The sequence below is a fragment of the Arachis ipaensis genome, chromosome B3, assembly GCF_059453495.1.
Source record: "Arachis ipaensis isolate K30076 ecotype BB chromosome B3, ASM5945349v1, whole genome shotgun sequence".
Taxonomy (NCBI): domain Eukaryota; kingdom Viridiplantae; phylum Streptophyta; class Magnoliopsida; order Fabales; family Fabaceae; genus Arachis; species Arachis ipaensis.
The window spans coordinates 132661473-132677569 of record NC_142438.1 but is presented as its reverse complement, the minus strand read 5'-3'; the positions used below and the strand labels follow the sequence as shown (position 1 = coordinate 132677569).

The 16097-nt window shown below is 33.5% G+C and overlaps 2 protein-coding genes across 9 annotated transcripts; one reads left to right on the top strand and one right to left on the bottom strand.

Moving 5' to 3' along the window:
- Nucleotides 1-4813: 4813 nt before the first annotated feature.
- Nucleotides 4814-11476, top strand: LOC107631228 (putative ubiquitin-conjugating enzyme E2 24). Of its 8 annotated transcripts, none has more exons than XM_016334597.3 (10): nt 4814-5443; nt 6215-6278; nt 6396-7105; nt 7413-8839; nt 8944-9081; nt 9283-9717; nt 9807-9870; nt 9979-10118; nt 10419-10730; nt 10974-11476. In XM_016334597.3, the coding sequence occupies exons 4-10, from the start codon at nt 7424-7426 to the stop codon at nt 11229-11231; spliced, it is 2763 nt and encodes a 920-aa protein (XP_016190083.1). In that variant the 5' UTR covers nt 4814-5443; nt 6215-6278; nt 6396-7105; nt 7413-7423; the 3' UTR covers nt 11232-11476. The 8 variants fall into 8 exon arrangements, with proteins under 8 accessions (XP_016190083.1, XP_016190080.1, XP_016190081.1 ...); XM_016334594.3 differs by having other exon boundaries at nt 7384-8839; XM_016334595.3 differs by having other exon boundaries at nt 7379-8839.
- Nucleotides 11477-12256: 780 nt separating this feature from the next.
- Nucleotides 12257-15645, bottom strand: LOC107631230 (Tetratricopeptide repeat (TPR)-like superfamily protein). Its single transcript, XM_016334599.3, has 3 exons — nt 15277-15645; nt 14985-15096; nt 12257-14442 (listed from the first exon to the last, which is right to left on the bottom strand). Exon 3 carries the CDS (start codon nt 14214-14216, stop codon nt 12753-12755), a length of 1464 nt encoding a protein of 487 aa, XP_016190085.1. The 5' UTR covers nt 14217-14442; nt 14985-15096; nt 15277-15645; the 3' UTR covers nt 12257-12752.
- Between the last annotated feature and the right edge of the window lie 452 nt (nt 15646-16097).

Sequence of the window (16097 nt, the reverse complement as noted above, 5' to 3'; positions counted from 1 at the left end):
CCTCAAATCTTGATGCAAACCCAACCAACCCCTAGCTTTAAGTATTCTGCATGCAAGCACCATGAACAAGAGGGATCAGTAAGTGGATATTGGCCATTATCGTAATCAATTTTTAATTTCTCATGTTATCTCCCAATTTAATAAATTAAAAATTAATTTTATTATAAATTTAAATTTTATTTAATAATTTATTATTCGATCAGTAAATTATTACATACATAAAGATAAAATTTAAGTTTTTAACATTTATTTAAATAGATAAATTAATTAATTACTTAACTAATGTAATTTAATTATGTCATATGAATTAACACCGAGTCTCATACCATATAACTATAGTCTTATATAATGGTCTTAATTTACTCTTAACTCTTAAAAGGTATTTCTTGTTCTATGTAAAATCCAAAACATTCCTTAATAACCCGTTTATTTGAATCCAATAATTTATAGCATCTTCTTGTTAGACAATATATTAGTTAGTTGATTAGAGTTATAATCTATCGATATATAATGAACTCTGGTGTAACTCACACTTAAATTCGACCAATTTTTTCCCCATATATTTAAATTTCCTTTATATATATTAGAAATATCTCTTTGATTTTTTTTTTTGTTTTTATTTATTTATTTATTTTTGCTATAATACCTTCACTTGAGCACACTGGTAATCTACCTAGTTGTTAAATTCAAGTGATCCACTATGCAAATAATTTAATGCACCAGAGACAAATTGTTGAATTTAAAAAAAAAAAGAACAAGAAAAGAAATAAAGAGGATCGGAGCTTTGGCAATGACAGGAATATACATCCATGTAGCATTTATAAAAACTTTTTTTTTTTGTTTACCAAAGTTTGAGCACTTGTAAAATGGAGCAAAAAATTGAAGAAAAATGCAAGTTGCATTGCAACTAATCATCCAAGAAATTGAGAGATCGATGACCCAGCACATATATTTAAAAAACAAAAGTTAGTAAATTTAGCACCTGTTTTTCTTCATTAAGGTCAAGAAATAAATACTTCCAAGTTCTTTTTGGCACTACAATACAATTATATGAAGATTGGTTAAATTTTTCTGACCTTATATCTAAAATTAAACTCTTCGCATACACCTAAGAAGCATGGATTGTTGTTGATTCCTAAATGATATTCAAGTTCATTCTAGTTTTTGAAACTAAAGAAACTTGTGAGATAATAAATTAAACAATTCCGCTACGTTACCAACAGAATTTGTGCCAACTTCTACCAACTCTTATTTATAATTGTGTTTAATAGAAGTGTCTTTGTGGATATGTCTAATAGAAATATCTTTTTTATGACCGTGTTTAATAGAAGTGTCTTTATAGTTATATTTTATGAATGTATTTTTTTATATATGTGTTTAAAATATAATAATTAATTATTGTTAACAATAAATTGACAGATAATATATTGATACCCTATACTTTTTCTAAATTAAAGTAGTTGGGTATAAAGAAGTAATAGCTAGGTTAGATTTGCAACATTCAAAACATTGCCACAAATTAAAGTGCTACTTTATAAATGCTTTATTATTAAAGAAGAACCTTCGTATACTCCATTGCAATCATCAAAGAGTTATTGGGATTTGGAATGAAATCTAAATCTAGAGAGCACATTCATAAAAATGAACAAAGTACAAAAAGAACAGTAGTCAATGTGGAATCCACCCATGAGAGCAAAAAGAGAAAAGAAAAGGTTTTTAAAACTCTCATAAGGAGGTTAGTCATTTTCAGTTTATATATGTTATGCGTTTCCAACTAGACATATACTCACCTTATTTTAAAAAAATCTAAATAATTTCTTCTATTCTTTTGGTTCATTCAATTTCATATACATAATAAATACTATAGGACAAATTGATTGGATCCTATAGAAATGGTTTTTTTTTTTTTAAAATAAAGAGCTCAACACAATACAGTGGAGCAATCAAACAGAAACAAGAGCCAAAGAAACGAGCCAAAGAAATGCAACAACATTAATAAAAACTCCTTATCATCTATGACATTACATTGCCATCAACAACTAAAGAGTTCTACACCTCTTCACTCATCATGGTTCAACATAGTCATATAAGTGATTTCTTTAACACCTTTGCTAATAATGCAAGAAATAGCTAATAATGCAACATTTTGTTGTAAAACATTCCCACTAATTATGCAAGGATATTCTTAGATTTGGCATATGTCAATAACTTATCCTTATTTTGGATAGGATATTCTTTCTTATTATGAGAATTCTTTTATATGGCAAATCTTTAGATCTTAAATTGCAGTTTGCAGTTACAATTGTAGATGTAATTACTGGAAGTATGGATATAACGGTTGTTCTCATGAATGTTACGGCGTGAAACTCTTAAAGTTTGCACAAAATTTTAAAAAATATATTTATATATTCATTGTAATTCAAAATTTGTATCGATATTTTATGACTTATATTAAAATGTTGAATTTTTTTATTTTATTACAATTTGATTTCATAATACTATAATTTCAATTTTACTATAATTATTGAATAATAAAAAAACATGTACACACAAAAATTAGTTATTATATATTTAAATATATTATGTTACGTGTATATTAAAATTAGTCACTAAAATTAATTACTAAGTATAAAATATATATTAAAAATAAATTAAATAATATATATTTATATATAAATATTTGATAGTTAATTTGAATAGCTAATTTTAATATATAAATAAAATTTTTTATTTAAATACAAATAACTGTTATTTACTGATTGATTTTTAATATACATATCGCATATATTTTTTGATAATATTATAATATGTCACTTTTTTCCAGTCATATCCACTGTATTATGACTCCCATCACTTGATGTGGTTAGCAATTTAATAATTTTAGAAAAAGTTTACGGATAAGCACTTTTTTAACAATCTGGCCAGCACGTAATCATTAAAAGAAAAGTGAGTGATCTTTTATTATTGAATATAATCTCACACCATTAAAAATACTATTAATAACCGAATAAAGCTAGGGAACCAAAAGCATATCAGCCAAATACCTTTGGATGTTTCTTCTACTAAGTATCAAAATGTTTATTTTTCATATTAACTGGATGTTCTTTTATATATTTTTCGAATTTTTTTGTATTGCAAATGTGAATGTCTCTATTTCTTTAAGAATTTTTTTTTTTTAAATTTTATAGATGTTTAATTATTTTTGTTAAAATATAATTAGATGTTTCTTTTGTTAAGTATTAGGATATTTTTTTCATATTAAATGAATGTTTTTTTTTTATTTCTGTAATTGTTCAAGGACTTCTTTTAGCTAAGATCAAGTATGTAGTTTATCAAAACAGCACCTAATATCCCAAAACAATTGCGTACAAGGTAGAATCTCTTCATACAATATGATGAAATCCTAGAAAAGAGTGTGTCCAAACACAAAAGAACGCATTCAATAGAAGAGAACTAGATCATAACAGTCAAGAAACTCCTAGAAGAACATAAAGAACCAAAAGAAATATGAATACAACCTCCCACATCACTGTCAACATCTATACCCTTTAACTACTAATATAATAACTATCCCTAGACCCTAATAAAAACAAAACCCAGTACACACGGATTCCAGCCCCTTCTCACTTGAAGTCGCATTGCAATCTACTTATCACCAAACATGTAATGCTTCACATAAAACCTTGAACGCCACAGCCTCCCTTCAGCAATAACTATCAATAGTATCCATGCCACGTCCTATGATATATCTGAAAATCACACTCTTCTACTATGATTATCCATTCCTTACGTTCCACAACATCTCCTTACGGTGGCGAATCCGACGAGCCAGATATCAGTGATAGAAGAGGAGTGGATCGCGGTGGGGAGGCGGAGAGGGCCTGACGGTGAGAGAGAGGGGTCTGTGTGTGTGATTGTTAGAGGTGAGTAGGTTAATGTGAGAGAGAAGAGGAAGGTTTTTATAGGTTTTAATTAGGTTTATTTAATCAATTTAAAAATTTTTAAATTTTGAATTTAAAAAATTTAAAATTAATTAATTATTAATATAAATTAATGTAGTTTTATTTAGTTTTTGGCGGATAAACTTTTGATTCCTTATACTTTTCCATAACGAATTGATGATTACAAAACAACTTGCTGCCCTAGCACTCCTCATAATTTTATACCATTCTTAAAAGTTGTTTGGAGCAGGCTAACACAACGCTTTTATGTAAGTTTTAAAGCATGAATAAGCAAGGATATCCCTTGTGTTGCCTAGAAAATTAAAGCGCCATATATATGTTGATGATATGGATATCCAGAAGAATAAACCCTAGCTTTACCGTCCTTAATGGCTAGATCCATATATGAATGGTCGATCCATGTGACAATATATTATGACATTTTTTTTGGCTTTAAGTACTTCATTTTTTTCCTCTGATGACAAATGTTGCTATCACAGCTTCATATCTTAAGAGATGTTTACTTTTTCTTTTTTATGACACTTGGGATTATTATATATTTAGTTTAGGTAACTAATCAAAAGATGAAGTTAATTATGACTACTAATTAATTATCTCCCCCCCCTCTTTCTACTGTAGTGTTATTTTCTCCTTTTAGTGATTATATTGATAGTGATGCATGCATAAAAATTAATGAAAAATGAAGGTGAAAAATAATAATATTTACATTATTTTTTGGATATAGTTTTTACAATTTAAAAATATTTTTTTATATTTTTATTCACTATTTTTAATATTAAAATCTAAAAATATGCAAAAAAAAAAAAAAGTAGGATTTAAAAATTCTACGATAGAAGTGTGTACCTACTTTCACTTGTTCTCAACTCAACCGTCGAATCAGGATCTTTCTTTCTTACTTTCTTTCAGTTGGAGAGTTCTAATGAAATACAACGAGGACAAACACGTAATTACACTCTTAACTGTCTTTGTGACAGTGACAGTGTTTTGTGTCTGATACTGTTTGGTATATTCTCTTCCCTTTCCTTCTTCCTTTCGATTCCTGTTGGCTGTTTTTTCAAATAGTGTCTCCTATTTCTATGTAAGGAAAAGCTTCCATTCACCTCACACCAAAGAGAGAGAGAGAGAGAGAGAGAGAGATTGTGTGTGTGTTTGTGTCTCCCTGCAATGGTGGTTCCAAGGCTCGGTGGTGGGTTGGAGGATGGTGGAACCGGGCGTGGAACTAGGCCTATCTGAACAAATGACCATTTCTTCCTTCTTCTAAAAACCACAAGAAAAAAAGTTAGTATCTAAGAAGAAAAGAGAAAGATAGTATCTTTCTTTTAAACTGAAAGCAAAGTTCTGATTTTTGAGAGGTACCCTACTTTCAAATTTGTTATGTTGTGGGTGGAGTTCCTTCTTTTGTTGTTTAGAGTGATGGGGCTTTATTGGGTCTATATCTCTTATACCCTTATATGGGTCCAATCATCTCAATGGTGCAAATGGTACAGTTTTCTTGCTCTGCAATTCACCTTCTTTTCTTTAACTATTAATCACCTTCAATTTACTTGTTTGTTTTGGGGTTTTCTATATTCAACTTCTATCTCAGTAAGCTCATTCTAATGATAGAGTTTGGCTCTTCCGTTAACTGTTATTGCGTTTAAGAATGTTTAGGTTCGACAAAATCCAAAAGAATGCTTTTGATGAGTTTATTCTTGCCACCAAAGCAAATAAAACTTGTAGTTTAATTGACAAGACATTATAGATTGTGTCATGCATGGTAAATTATAATTGTTTCCTATGTGTGCGTTTTCCACCCTGTTTCTTTCTCTTGACTTTTTCACAGACCAAATTCTTTTGTCATTGTTTCCTTGTTTCCGTACAAAGTTGGGTGCTAGCCACCGTGGTAGACTGGTAGGTTACTTTCATGCATTATATTTTTCAATTTTAATTTTATATAACCATGTGATTATACGAAGATGGAAGGAATCTTGAGAAAATTAGGAATTCTTTTTTTGTAAAACTTCTAGTTTCTACTGTTACTGATTTAAACTCACAGAGGTTACTTTAGATTCCATTTATTTGGTTTACAATTAAAGTTTGTTCATTTATTAAAGGAGTTTACTAGTTTGATCTTAATCTCAGCTTTCTGTCTTTCTACTACTATTACAAAAAAAAGGTAGCTTCCTGTCTGGAAGTTCATTCTTTTGTTTCTTCCATTTTCTTTTCATATTGAAAGATGTTAGAGAAAGTAATCACTAGTCATCATGTTGCAGGATCAAAAGAGTTGATCTGGTAAAAGATTAGAAGCCCTTTTGCCATTGATGATTGTGTCATCTGGTAATTCCCTGTCTAACTGTGAATCAATTAGGAGCAGAAAACATTTCTGTTGAATTGCTAATTACAACTCTGAAATTTTATTGGTTCTATGTTTTTTCCAATTTAACTTGGTACCAGATACAGCTGATGTGTGCTTGGCTTTGTTGTGGAGGCAAATCTTCTTTGGCAATATGGAAGAGGAATTTCTCTTTCCTTTATGGCAATTACTTATGTTTGAAGATTAACTGAATAGGGCAAATCTCCTTTGGCAGAAAGTTCTTTAATTTCTTTTGGTTGGATTCATTCCAGTAATAATATATGAAAGTAACTTTTTTTAGGCTGTAAAAGTAGTATCATTGATATGTGATTCTTCTAGGAACTCCACCCTTTTTGTAGACAAAATCCCCTTTGGCTTTTTTTGATTATTGGTTTGTTTCCTCCAATAGCTAGAAATTTTCATTCCAGGAAACCACTACTAAAAAAGAGGGAGGAAAGAAAAAAGAGAAACAAAAAAAAAAGAGTCTGATAGCTGTAGCTCTATGATATTGTACTTCTGGAAACCTCTCTCAACAGTTTCTTTCTGTGAAAATATTCAGTCCAAATTGGGCAAATCTCCTTTGGCATTTCGGAGTCCTTTGTTGACTCCCATTATCCTATAAGGGCATATCTCCTTTGGTATCAAATCTCCAGGTTCAGTGGTGTAAGATAATCTTTTGGAGATACTTGACTAACCATCTGTGACAGCAAGAAGAGTCAGTCAGAAATTGATTGTACTACACTCAATTGACCCTCTTGTGATTAAAGCTAACACTTACACTGGGATTTGATACTTCAATTTGCTTAAGAAGGTAAGGATTGCTCGAAACCCCCCAATTTTCTGTCAATATGTTAAACTTTTGTTGTCTAAAGAAGGAAAATAGTTTTCTGTTGTGTACGTTTTTCACTCATATCTGTCATTCAGTTAAAACATACAGCTTAATTACCAGTGTTATTCCTTTCTTCTCAAGTTATTATTGAGTGGAGATTATTTCTGATTCCATCTCTGATGAGAATTCCTGTGCATGGAGAACACAGCTCCATTTGTCCCTATTGTTGTCTTATCATGTTATTTTTTGTTGTAGTTTAGTTTGTGTTACCATCAAAATATTATGACAGGCATATTCTTCATGGATGCACTCGTTAGTGATTCAGACTGGGAGACTAACAGTGAAAGCAACAGTGAGTATCAAGAGGACATCGATTTTCTCTACGGGGGCCAAGCTCAGAGCATATTATCAAGTTTAGAGGAAAGCATCGGGAAGATCGATGGTTTCCTCTCATTTGAGAGAGCCTTTGTCCATGGAGATGTTGTCTGCTCCTTGGCAGACCCATCTGGACAGATGGGAAGAGTCATTGGTGTTGATATGTTTGTGGATTTGGAAAATGTTCAGGGAAAGGTCTATAAAAACGTGAACTCCAAGAAACTTAGAAGGATTCGCTCTGTTTCGGAAGGTGATCATGTAATTAAGGGGTCATGGCTTGGTCGGGTTCATAGAGTGGCAGAGAAAGTTACAGTATTGATGGATGATGGAGTTGAATGTGATATCATTGCCTTGGAAAAAGAGAAGCTTTTACCACTGACTCAGAATTTCCCTGAAGATTTTCCATATCCATATTATTCAGGGCAGAGAGTGAAGGTTAAGTCCCCCAGTGGTTCAAAATCGGCCAGATGGCTATGTGGCACTTGGAGGGATTATCAAGATGAAGGCACTGTTTGTGCTGTGGAAGCAGGTCTGGTGTATGTTAAATGGCTTGCCTCGGTTGCCACAGATTGCAGTTTGAATGTGAATGCACCATTATGCTGGCAAGATTCGAAAAACTTGACCGTGCTGTCATGCTTTTCGCATGCAAACTGGCAGCTTGGTGATTGGTGCATGCTATCAGTTGCAGAACAGAAAGAACACATTGCTCCTACTACAATGGTGCATAAGATGGCAAGAGGATACAAGAGAAGAAACCTTGACTCTAGAGAGCTGTTTGCTATTGGGAAGATCAAGACCAAAGTTGATGTTGTGTGGCAAAATGGTGAGCATTCTATAGGACTAGATCCAGAGGAATTACTCCCTGTGAATGTCATAAATGCACATGAATTTTGGCCTCATCAGTTTGTGCTTGAAAAAGGTGCTTCTTATGATCCTCTTAAGCCTAATGATCAAAGATGGGGTGTTGTCCGATGTGTCGATGCATTGGAGCATACTGTTAAGGTACAATGGAAAGCTGTTTCCATTTCCAATGAAGATAATTTTGCTGGAGACAAAACGGAGGAAACTGTGAGCGCCTACGAACTTGTAGAGCACCCGGACTACTCCTTTTGTTTTGGTGATATTGTGTTCGCGGCTCAAAAACAGCTTGGGGACCAAGCTGGTAAAGATAATGGCAAGTCAGTGACTGACTTGAAGGCGGAGGCTACTCTTGAAGATGGGAACCAAGTTCATTGTGTAGATGAGTTCCCTGATAATCCTTTCCTGTGCTGTGTCGGGAATGTTACTGGTTTCAAAGATGGTAACATGGAGGTGAATTGGGCTAATGGTTTCACAACCAAGGTATGTCCTACAATTATCTGTATTCATATGCTTTAGTTAAATGAGTATGCTAGCTACACGAAGTAATTAACATACAAGTTATTATTTATTTATTTTCTCAACAGGTTGCACCTTATGAAGTTTTTCGAATTGAAAAACCTGAAGGTTCAGCTGTTACCTCCATTCCTCATGAAACTAATGTTGATGAGTTACCTCAAGAGATGATTGAACACAGAAGTCTACCCTCTGACAAGAAGGGAAAGGTGTGTAATATGCATTTCCTTGAATATTAGTAGCTGTTGTTGACTGAATTATTTAGGTGACACTAAGACACAGGTCTCACCATGGAAACTATAATTGAAGACATCTAGTTCTAGATGTTGCTGTTGTGTTGTTAAGATTCTTTACCAAATGCAAGTATGCGACTGTCTAATTCCAAACTGAATGTCATGTTTGATGAACAGGACTTGTTAAATAGTGATGGTGTTAGAGAGATTTGTGAAAAGCAATTCGGGGAGTGTAGCTCCTTTTCCCTTCCTCGAGCCGCCTTTGAACTTTTCTCCAGCATTAAAGACAGCATATTCCAGACACTTGGTGCAACACCCCTTTCAGGAGCAGTTTCCTCAGTACCCACATATGAAGAGGAGAATGGATCTGATTTTCTTGATAATAAAGATTTGGAAACTTGTAACCAATGCACTCACTCACATCCAGTGGATAAGTTGCAATTTATTGAAGAAATAACTCCAAATCCAGAAGTTGTCAAGACTCATGAACATAATGATTCTCCATTCTCTTTCCACAACAATAATTCAAATCAGTTTCAGCAATTTGATATAATAGAAAATTGCTCTGACCATCACTTCTTTGGTGATGGTCGAGCATTGACATTATCTCAGGTTAGAAATTAACATGTGATAATTGAAATTGACATAATTACATTGAAACTTTTAGGCTAATTGTTTCATCTTCTTTGGGCCCTTTGTAGGTGAAAAGAGGCTGGGCAAAAAAGGTTCAGCAAGAATGGAACATCCTCGAGAAAAATCTTCCTGGTTTGTACTTATTTGTTTTGAAAATTTGAATAAAATCTTCTATTAATTACTTGAGTAAAAAGAAATATAGAGCAAATACACTTACCATCTCCTTAATGGTCCAAACAGAAACTATTTATGTTCGTGTGTTTGAAGAAAGAATGGATCTCATGCGTGCAGCGATTGTTGGTGCATCCGGAACCCCGTATCATGACGGGATGTTCTTCTTTGATATATGTTTCCCTCCTGAGTATCCCAATGAACCACCTGTAAGCTTTTGAATTTAGTTTGCAGTTCTATATATATATGCCTCATGCTTCAGCATCCTTGTTTATAAGTTCCTTCACTCAGTTTAACCATGCTTTTGTTTAGAAAATATTTCAGGCTTACTTGTGAGGTGGTTACTTACACGAAACTGTCTTTATGCGAAGATGATAGTTAAGATGTAGACAAATATTATGTTAAACAATTTAATCAAACATGTCAAATCATCTAATGATTCTTAGCTATCATCTTCATATATGTGAAAACTCTTATGATGTCATCATGGCGTTTGAAATACCATGCAGATGGTGCACTACAAATCTGGTGGACTCCGCTTAAACCCTAACTTATATGAGTCCGGGAGAATCTGTCTGAGTCTCCTGAATACTTGGACTGGTGCAGGCTCTGAAGTTTGGAACCCCAGAAGCTCCACAATTCTACAAGTCCTTATCTCTCTGCAGGCCCTTGTCCTTAATGAGAAGCCTTATTTCAATGAGGCAGGATACGACCAACAAATCGGCAGAGCCGAGGGAGAGAAGAACTCTGTGAGTTATAATGAGAATGCCTTCCTTGTCACAACCAAATCAATGTTGTATCTGCTAAGAAATCCACCTAAGGTACATTATATTACTACTCCAATACTTTGGTTTCCTTTGTAGTTGCATTGTTGAGATAGTTGAGATAGTAGAGACAAAAAAATTATCCTAAAAATAGAGAGATTTTGCTTGCCTTCCTATCTGTTCCAAACATGTTTGTGTTTCCTAATATCTCTGTATTTCCTAGACAATATGAATCTTTGGATATTGTTATGCCATATATGTAGGCTTTAATTTTAATTGACACTATTATTCCTAATGCAGCATTTTGAGGCACTTTTGGAAGAACACTTCAGAAAACGGTCCAAACATATTCTTCTTGCATGTAAAGCATATATTGAAGGAGCTCCAATTGGGTGTGGTTTTGAATGTGCAAAAACTGAGCTTGAAAACCAGAAGGGGACTTCCACAGGGTTTAAAATTATGCTTTCTAAGATCCTCCCCAAGCTAGTAGAGGCCTTTTCTGATATGGGAATTGATTGCAGTCATTTTGTAGAGCACCAAAATTCAGTTCCCTGGTAAATTGTATTTCCCGACCAAGATATTCCAATCATATATATATAATATTAGTATGTTTACACGTATCTGTTGTATACTATCAAGTATCAAATGTATGCTTTTCTGAGACACCAATCTCAGCTGGGTTTTGTACACAATAAATTAGAGGTTGTGGCATCATGTATGTGTAACTATGTATCATATGGCTTGCAGCTGTAAAATATGAAATAAGAAATAAAATAAATTATTGAAGTGATTTGCATGAATCACCTGACATGTCAGAGAAGTATAGTAAGATCCAATAAATTTTATTTTCTATTATTAATTAAGATATAAGCAACTTTTTATGTCAACTAAATTCTATTTTCTAACTTTTTATGGTGCCCTAATGGCCATATAGTACATCCTCCATCCTTCAAAATTTTGTTTTTCGGACATTGGAAAGCTACGTGCAATTTAACAGTACATAACTGAATTGAATGTCTATAATTCTATATAAACTTTTGGAGTTTTGGGTAAATTACACACCCCTTGAAAATTTTCAAAATTACACCCATAATCTCTTTCTCTTATTTTTTTTTTAACGTTGTTATGAATGATATTTTTGTCATTACAATTGAAATAAAATAAAACAAAATAAACATAAATATACATCTAACAACTAACAAGCACATGTATAAAAAACTTTTAGTTACAATGACATCAAACTGTCTAATTCAGGCTAAATTTTAATATGGAACTAGAATGTGTGAATTTTATGTATATTGGCATTTTTGTGGTCTTTTCTAAAACATGGGGACTGTTTAACAAATAAAAAAAAAATCGTTCAATCCGATTTCTGTTTACGAGAATTTTTTATCTTTTGGAACAAAAGTCGTTGGGTCCGATTTTGTGTTTTTAAAATTTTTTACTTAAAAAAAAATCGGTTGATCCGATTTGTTTCTCTTCTAATTGCCAGTACAAAAGTACTTTACTTCCCTATCTTCATGTATGTGTATTACACTCAAGTTTGGCCAATATAAAAATTACTTTGCGGTCTAATTCATCACAGGGAGTGTAAGTGTAATTTAACCTAAGCTTTTTTATTGAAATGGACAATATATACAAATTAACTCTAAAAAATAAAACCAAAATTAAGCTTACATTATTCAGGGGAATTAAATTAGAATTACAAAGATGGTAATAGTCTAAGGTTAAAAAGAAAGGTTGCGAAAACAGAAACCATAAAAAGAAGACCATGATTGCATATATGTACCCGTTGCGAAGTTGTGGAGGGCAAAAACTCCCATGGGAATGGAGTAAGGCATCCAAAGCTTTGGAGGACAAAAACACCCATGAGAGAATTTTAATGATCTTTTTGTATTAATAAGATCATTACCACACTTCGATCCAATCTCAAGCTTTGATTTCTATGTAAAAATTAAAATGTCATCTATAGCTAAACAACATTGTGATAACAATTTATCTTAGATACATGCAAGACCACCAATACCTATAAAAAAAATTGTCAAATAAATTTCAACAATAAAGTAAAAATAGAAAGTACTATTTTCTGAAACTCTGCATCTGTGTTTGCACCATTTCCTTCCTCAAACTTTCTGCCATTTCATCCTTCCCTTGCCTAGTGTACCCATCAACAAAAGCACTATATATCTCTAAATTTGGTTGATGATGCCCTATTCCTACCATCTCTGCTTGAAGCTTCAAAGCTTTTTCCATTTTCCCTTCAGAACACAACCCCTTTATCAACACCTCATAACTCTTCTCTTTGGGAACCAAATCATATCTACAAACTGCATTCCCAAGAAACTCAATTGCTTCTTCAACCCTACACTTATCACAAAGTAACACAACCATCATGTCAAGGATCGATGCACAAGGCCTAAATCCCATCCTACACATATCATTATATACAAGAACAGCTGAATCAACATCCCCAACACTGCAATATGCCTTAACAAAATGCTCATAAGTTGCATTAGTGCTGTCAATACCACCCAATTGCATCTTTGTGAAAAACTCCTCAGCTCTACCAACATCTCCAATTTTGCAAAACCCACCAATGATAGTATTATAACAAACAACATCAAGTTCCATTTTTTTATTCTCCATTTCTTCCCACAACCTCTCAGCATCCACCATTCTTCCTTCATCACAAAAAGCAGCCATCAATAGAGTGTAGCTATATGCATTGGGTGCACAATTCGATGTACCCATCTCATTCCAAATTTCTTCAACTTTCCTCATCAAACCATCCTGATAACAACGTAGCATCAATACATTATAGGTATGTGCATTAGGGGATACCCTAAAACCAAAACCCCTTTTCAAAATCTTGTCGTTTACCTCAACCAACCCAAAAAACTCCCTATAAATCCCATGGCCAGCATCAAAACCTTGAAGCTTGCAAACCCTAGAAAGCAAACTGTTCAATGTGCAAACTTTGGGAATGTTCCCGCGGGACATTAACATTCTAACGATCTGAATCGAAGGTTCAAGCTTATTGGACTCCAAACAAGAGCGAATCAACAAGTCGAAGACGAAGGGGGCAGAATCACAGAGCCGGTAGGTCTTGATAAGGTGCTCAAAGAGCTTCAAAGGTGGCGAATCTAAACTAGAATGTTCGTGGTTTAGGGAGGCCCGAATGGCAACAGTGATGGCTTCTTGTGCATGAGTTTTGAGGCGGGCACGTGCGAGAAGGTGGATGATGGTGGAGTAAGAGTGAAGGTTGTGGTTGCAAAGTGATTTGGATTTGGTCCATTGGAAAAAATGGAGGGCGAGGTGGGGTTTGTTCTTTATGCCGAGGGCAATTCGGGAAAATTGGATGGGGCTAAAGCCGTTGGGGTAAAGGGAGTGGAGGGTGGTCCAACGGGATTTGGACCGGTTGTGGGTGAGGATGCATATGGCGGTTTCTACCACATCCTCGGAGGATGAAGAATATGAGAAGGAGAGAGATAGAGGTTTCGTGGTTATTGGGAAGCGTTTTAATATGAGGATTTGAGTCGCCATCCACAGTGGTGTTACCCCGGCTTCACTTTTGAACCATAAAAACTGGGTACAAGGATCTATATCATTTAATCTTTATGAATTGGTGATGCTCTGCTAATATAACCCCATGACCTCAAAAAGTTAGAAACAACTTGTTATGTACTAACTTCTATCCAAGAATCAGTTCCTCAAAATTGTATTTTGGGTCATTGGCATTCTTGGTGATGATACAATCAAATGGATAAGCCTTTAAAATGAAGGAAGAATTTCTCTCTTAGAAACCAAATAAAGCAAAAACATTACAAGGTAAGAAACTACCAATGTAAAAAGTAAGAGGTATTTATACCCTTTGTTAACTTTAAAAGTTCAGAGTCATTTAAGGCTTATCAAACAATGTTTATAGTTTCTAGACACCCAAAAAAAATTGGAAGAGACCATTAGGAAGGAGATAATTCCTGCATCTTAGTTGTTCCACTGTGTTTCCCTTTTATTTCTAGATGCCAAAAAAAATGTTTGTAGTTTCAGCAACTTACCCTGAATGCTATACATGGCTATCTCAAGAGTCTAACTGCTTTTAAGAACTAACTATAACAGCTGTGTATATCTATCCATAGTAAATTGATTAGATATTGCTCAAATGTTTCCATAAGATGTATATAACATTTTACCAAAAGAAAAATACGATTCGTCATCAAGTTATTGAAATCTACAAGCAACATTGGAACCATGAAATTGAGAAAAGAAGTCAACGATTAAGATGAAACCAAAGCAACAAGAATATATCAATACCTTAATTCTCCAGACTCCAGAGCCACTAGGACCACTAATTCTAACTGTAACAAGGCCTTCCTCTTCCTCTTACAGTTCTTGCATTCTTGGACAGATTTTACAAGTAAATAGACTGCACAATTTGCGTATTTGACAGCCACAACTTAGCAACACATCACAAAAATCATGAATCATGCAAATTTAACAAGAAAATTCAATAATTATTTCATGAATCAGTGTAACATGAACCAAACCCTGGAAATCAAGTAGCTAACACAAGAAAATCACAAAATATATAGCTAGAAAAACGAACCTTAATGGAGCAAGCGGCGACCAACGGTAGAACGAGACCAGAAGGGCTGTAAGGGAAGCAGAACAAGACCGAGCGAGAGAGACGGAGGGGAGAATGAAGACGGCGTCGCCGTCGAATGAGAGGGAGATAAGAAGCACAAAATCAGATTGGCGGAAGAAGTGAAGAAGCACCAGCAGCAGAACAACAAAGAAGGCAGAGGCTAAGCTAGCGATACTAGGAGCGCCGCCGGAGGTGAAGGTGGCGAACGGACGGAGAAGGTGTCTATCCCTAGGATTTGTTGTTTTTAACGTTTTGTTTCTCCTTGCAAGAACGACGACGTTTGAATTTAAGATTTTGTCAGACAAAAAAACATTAAAATTTACACAGCCCTTAATCTTTTAAAGGATTAGATACATTGATAGTTCTTAGTATAAAAAAAAAAATTCTTATTTCTTTAAAAGTGATTAAAAGGTTGAAATTAAAAGAGAAATTTTTAGAAGATAATAATTTTTAGTATTTTTTATTATTATTTAATCTATATAATTATTAAATTATTTTTAATAAATAAATTTACTAATTTATGTATGCACACTCTAAAAATATGTGTATAAATTGTATTGATTTATATATATAAAACACTGATAAACATAAGTGCAAATTATATATTTCTTATGAGTAAAACGTCCATAAATAAAGATGTAAATTATTACTGATCAAATATTGACTAAAAATAATAATATTTGCTGATAAAGTATTATATTGATCGTTGAAGAATAGACATTAAGGATTTTATTGTGATAATTGTGAACATAGATTTTATCGTGCTGGATTTGATGAACCTA

Bases quoted from the DNA above. Each gene is read 5' to 3' on its own strand.
- LOC107631228 (XM_016334594.3), top strand. From the start codon at position 7,406: ATGACAGGCATATTCTTCATGGATGCACTCGTTAGTGATTCAGACTGG. The intron at 9,082-9,282 runs GTGTGTAATATG...TTTGATGAACAG, and splicing joins CCTCTGACAAGAAGGGAAAG to GACTTGTTAAATAGTGATGG. The intron at 10,119-10,418 runs GTAAGCTTTTGA...AATACCATGCAG, and splicing joins AGTATCCCAATGAACCACCT to ATGGTGCACTACAAATCTGG.
- LOC107631230 (XM_016334599.3), bottom strand. From the start codon at position 14,216: ATGGCGACTCAAATCCTCATATTAAAACGCTTCCCAATAACCACGAAA.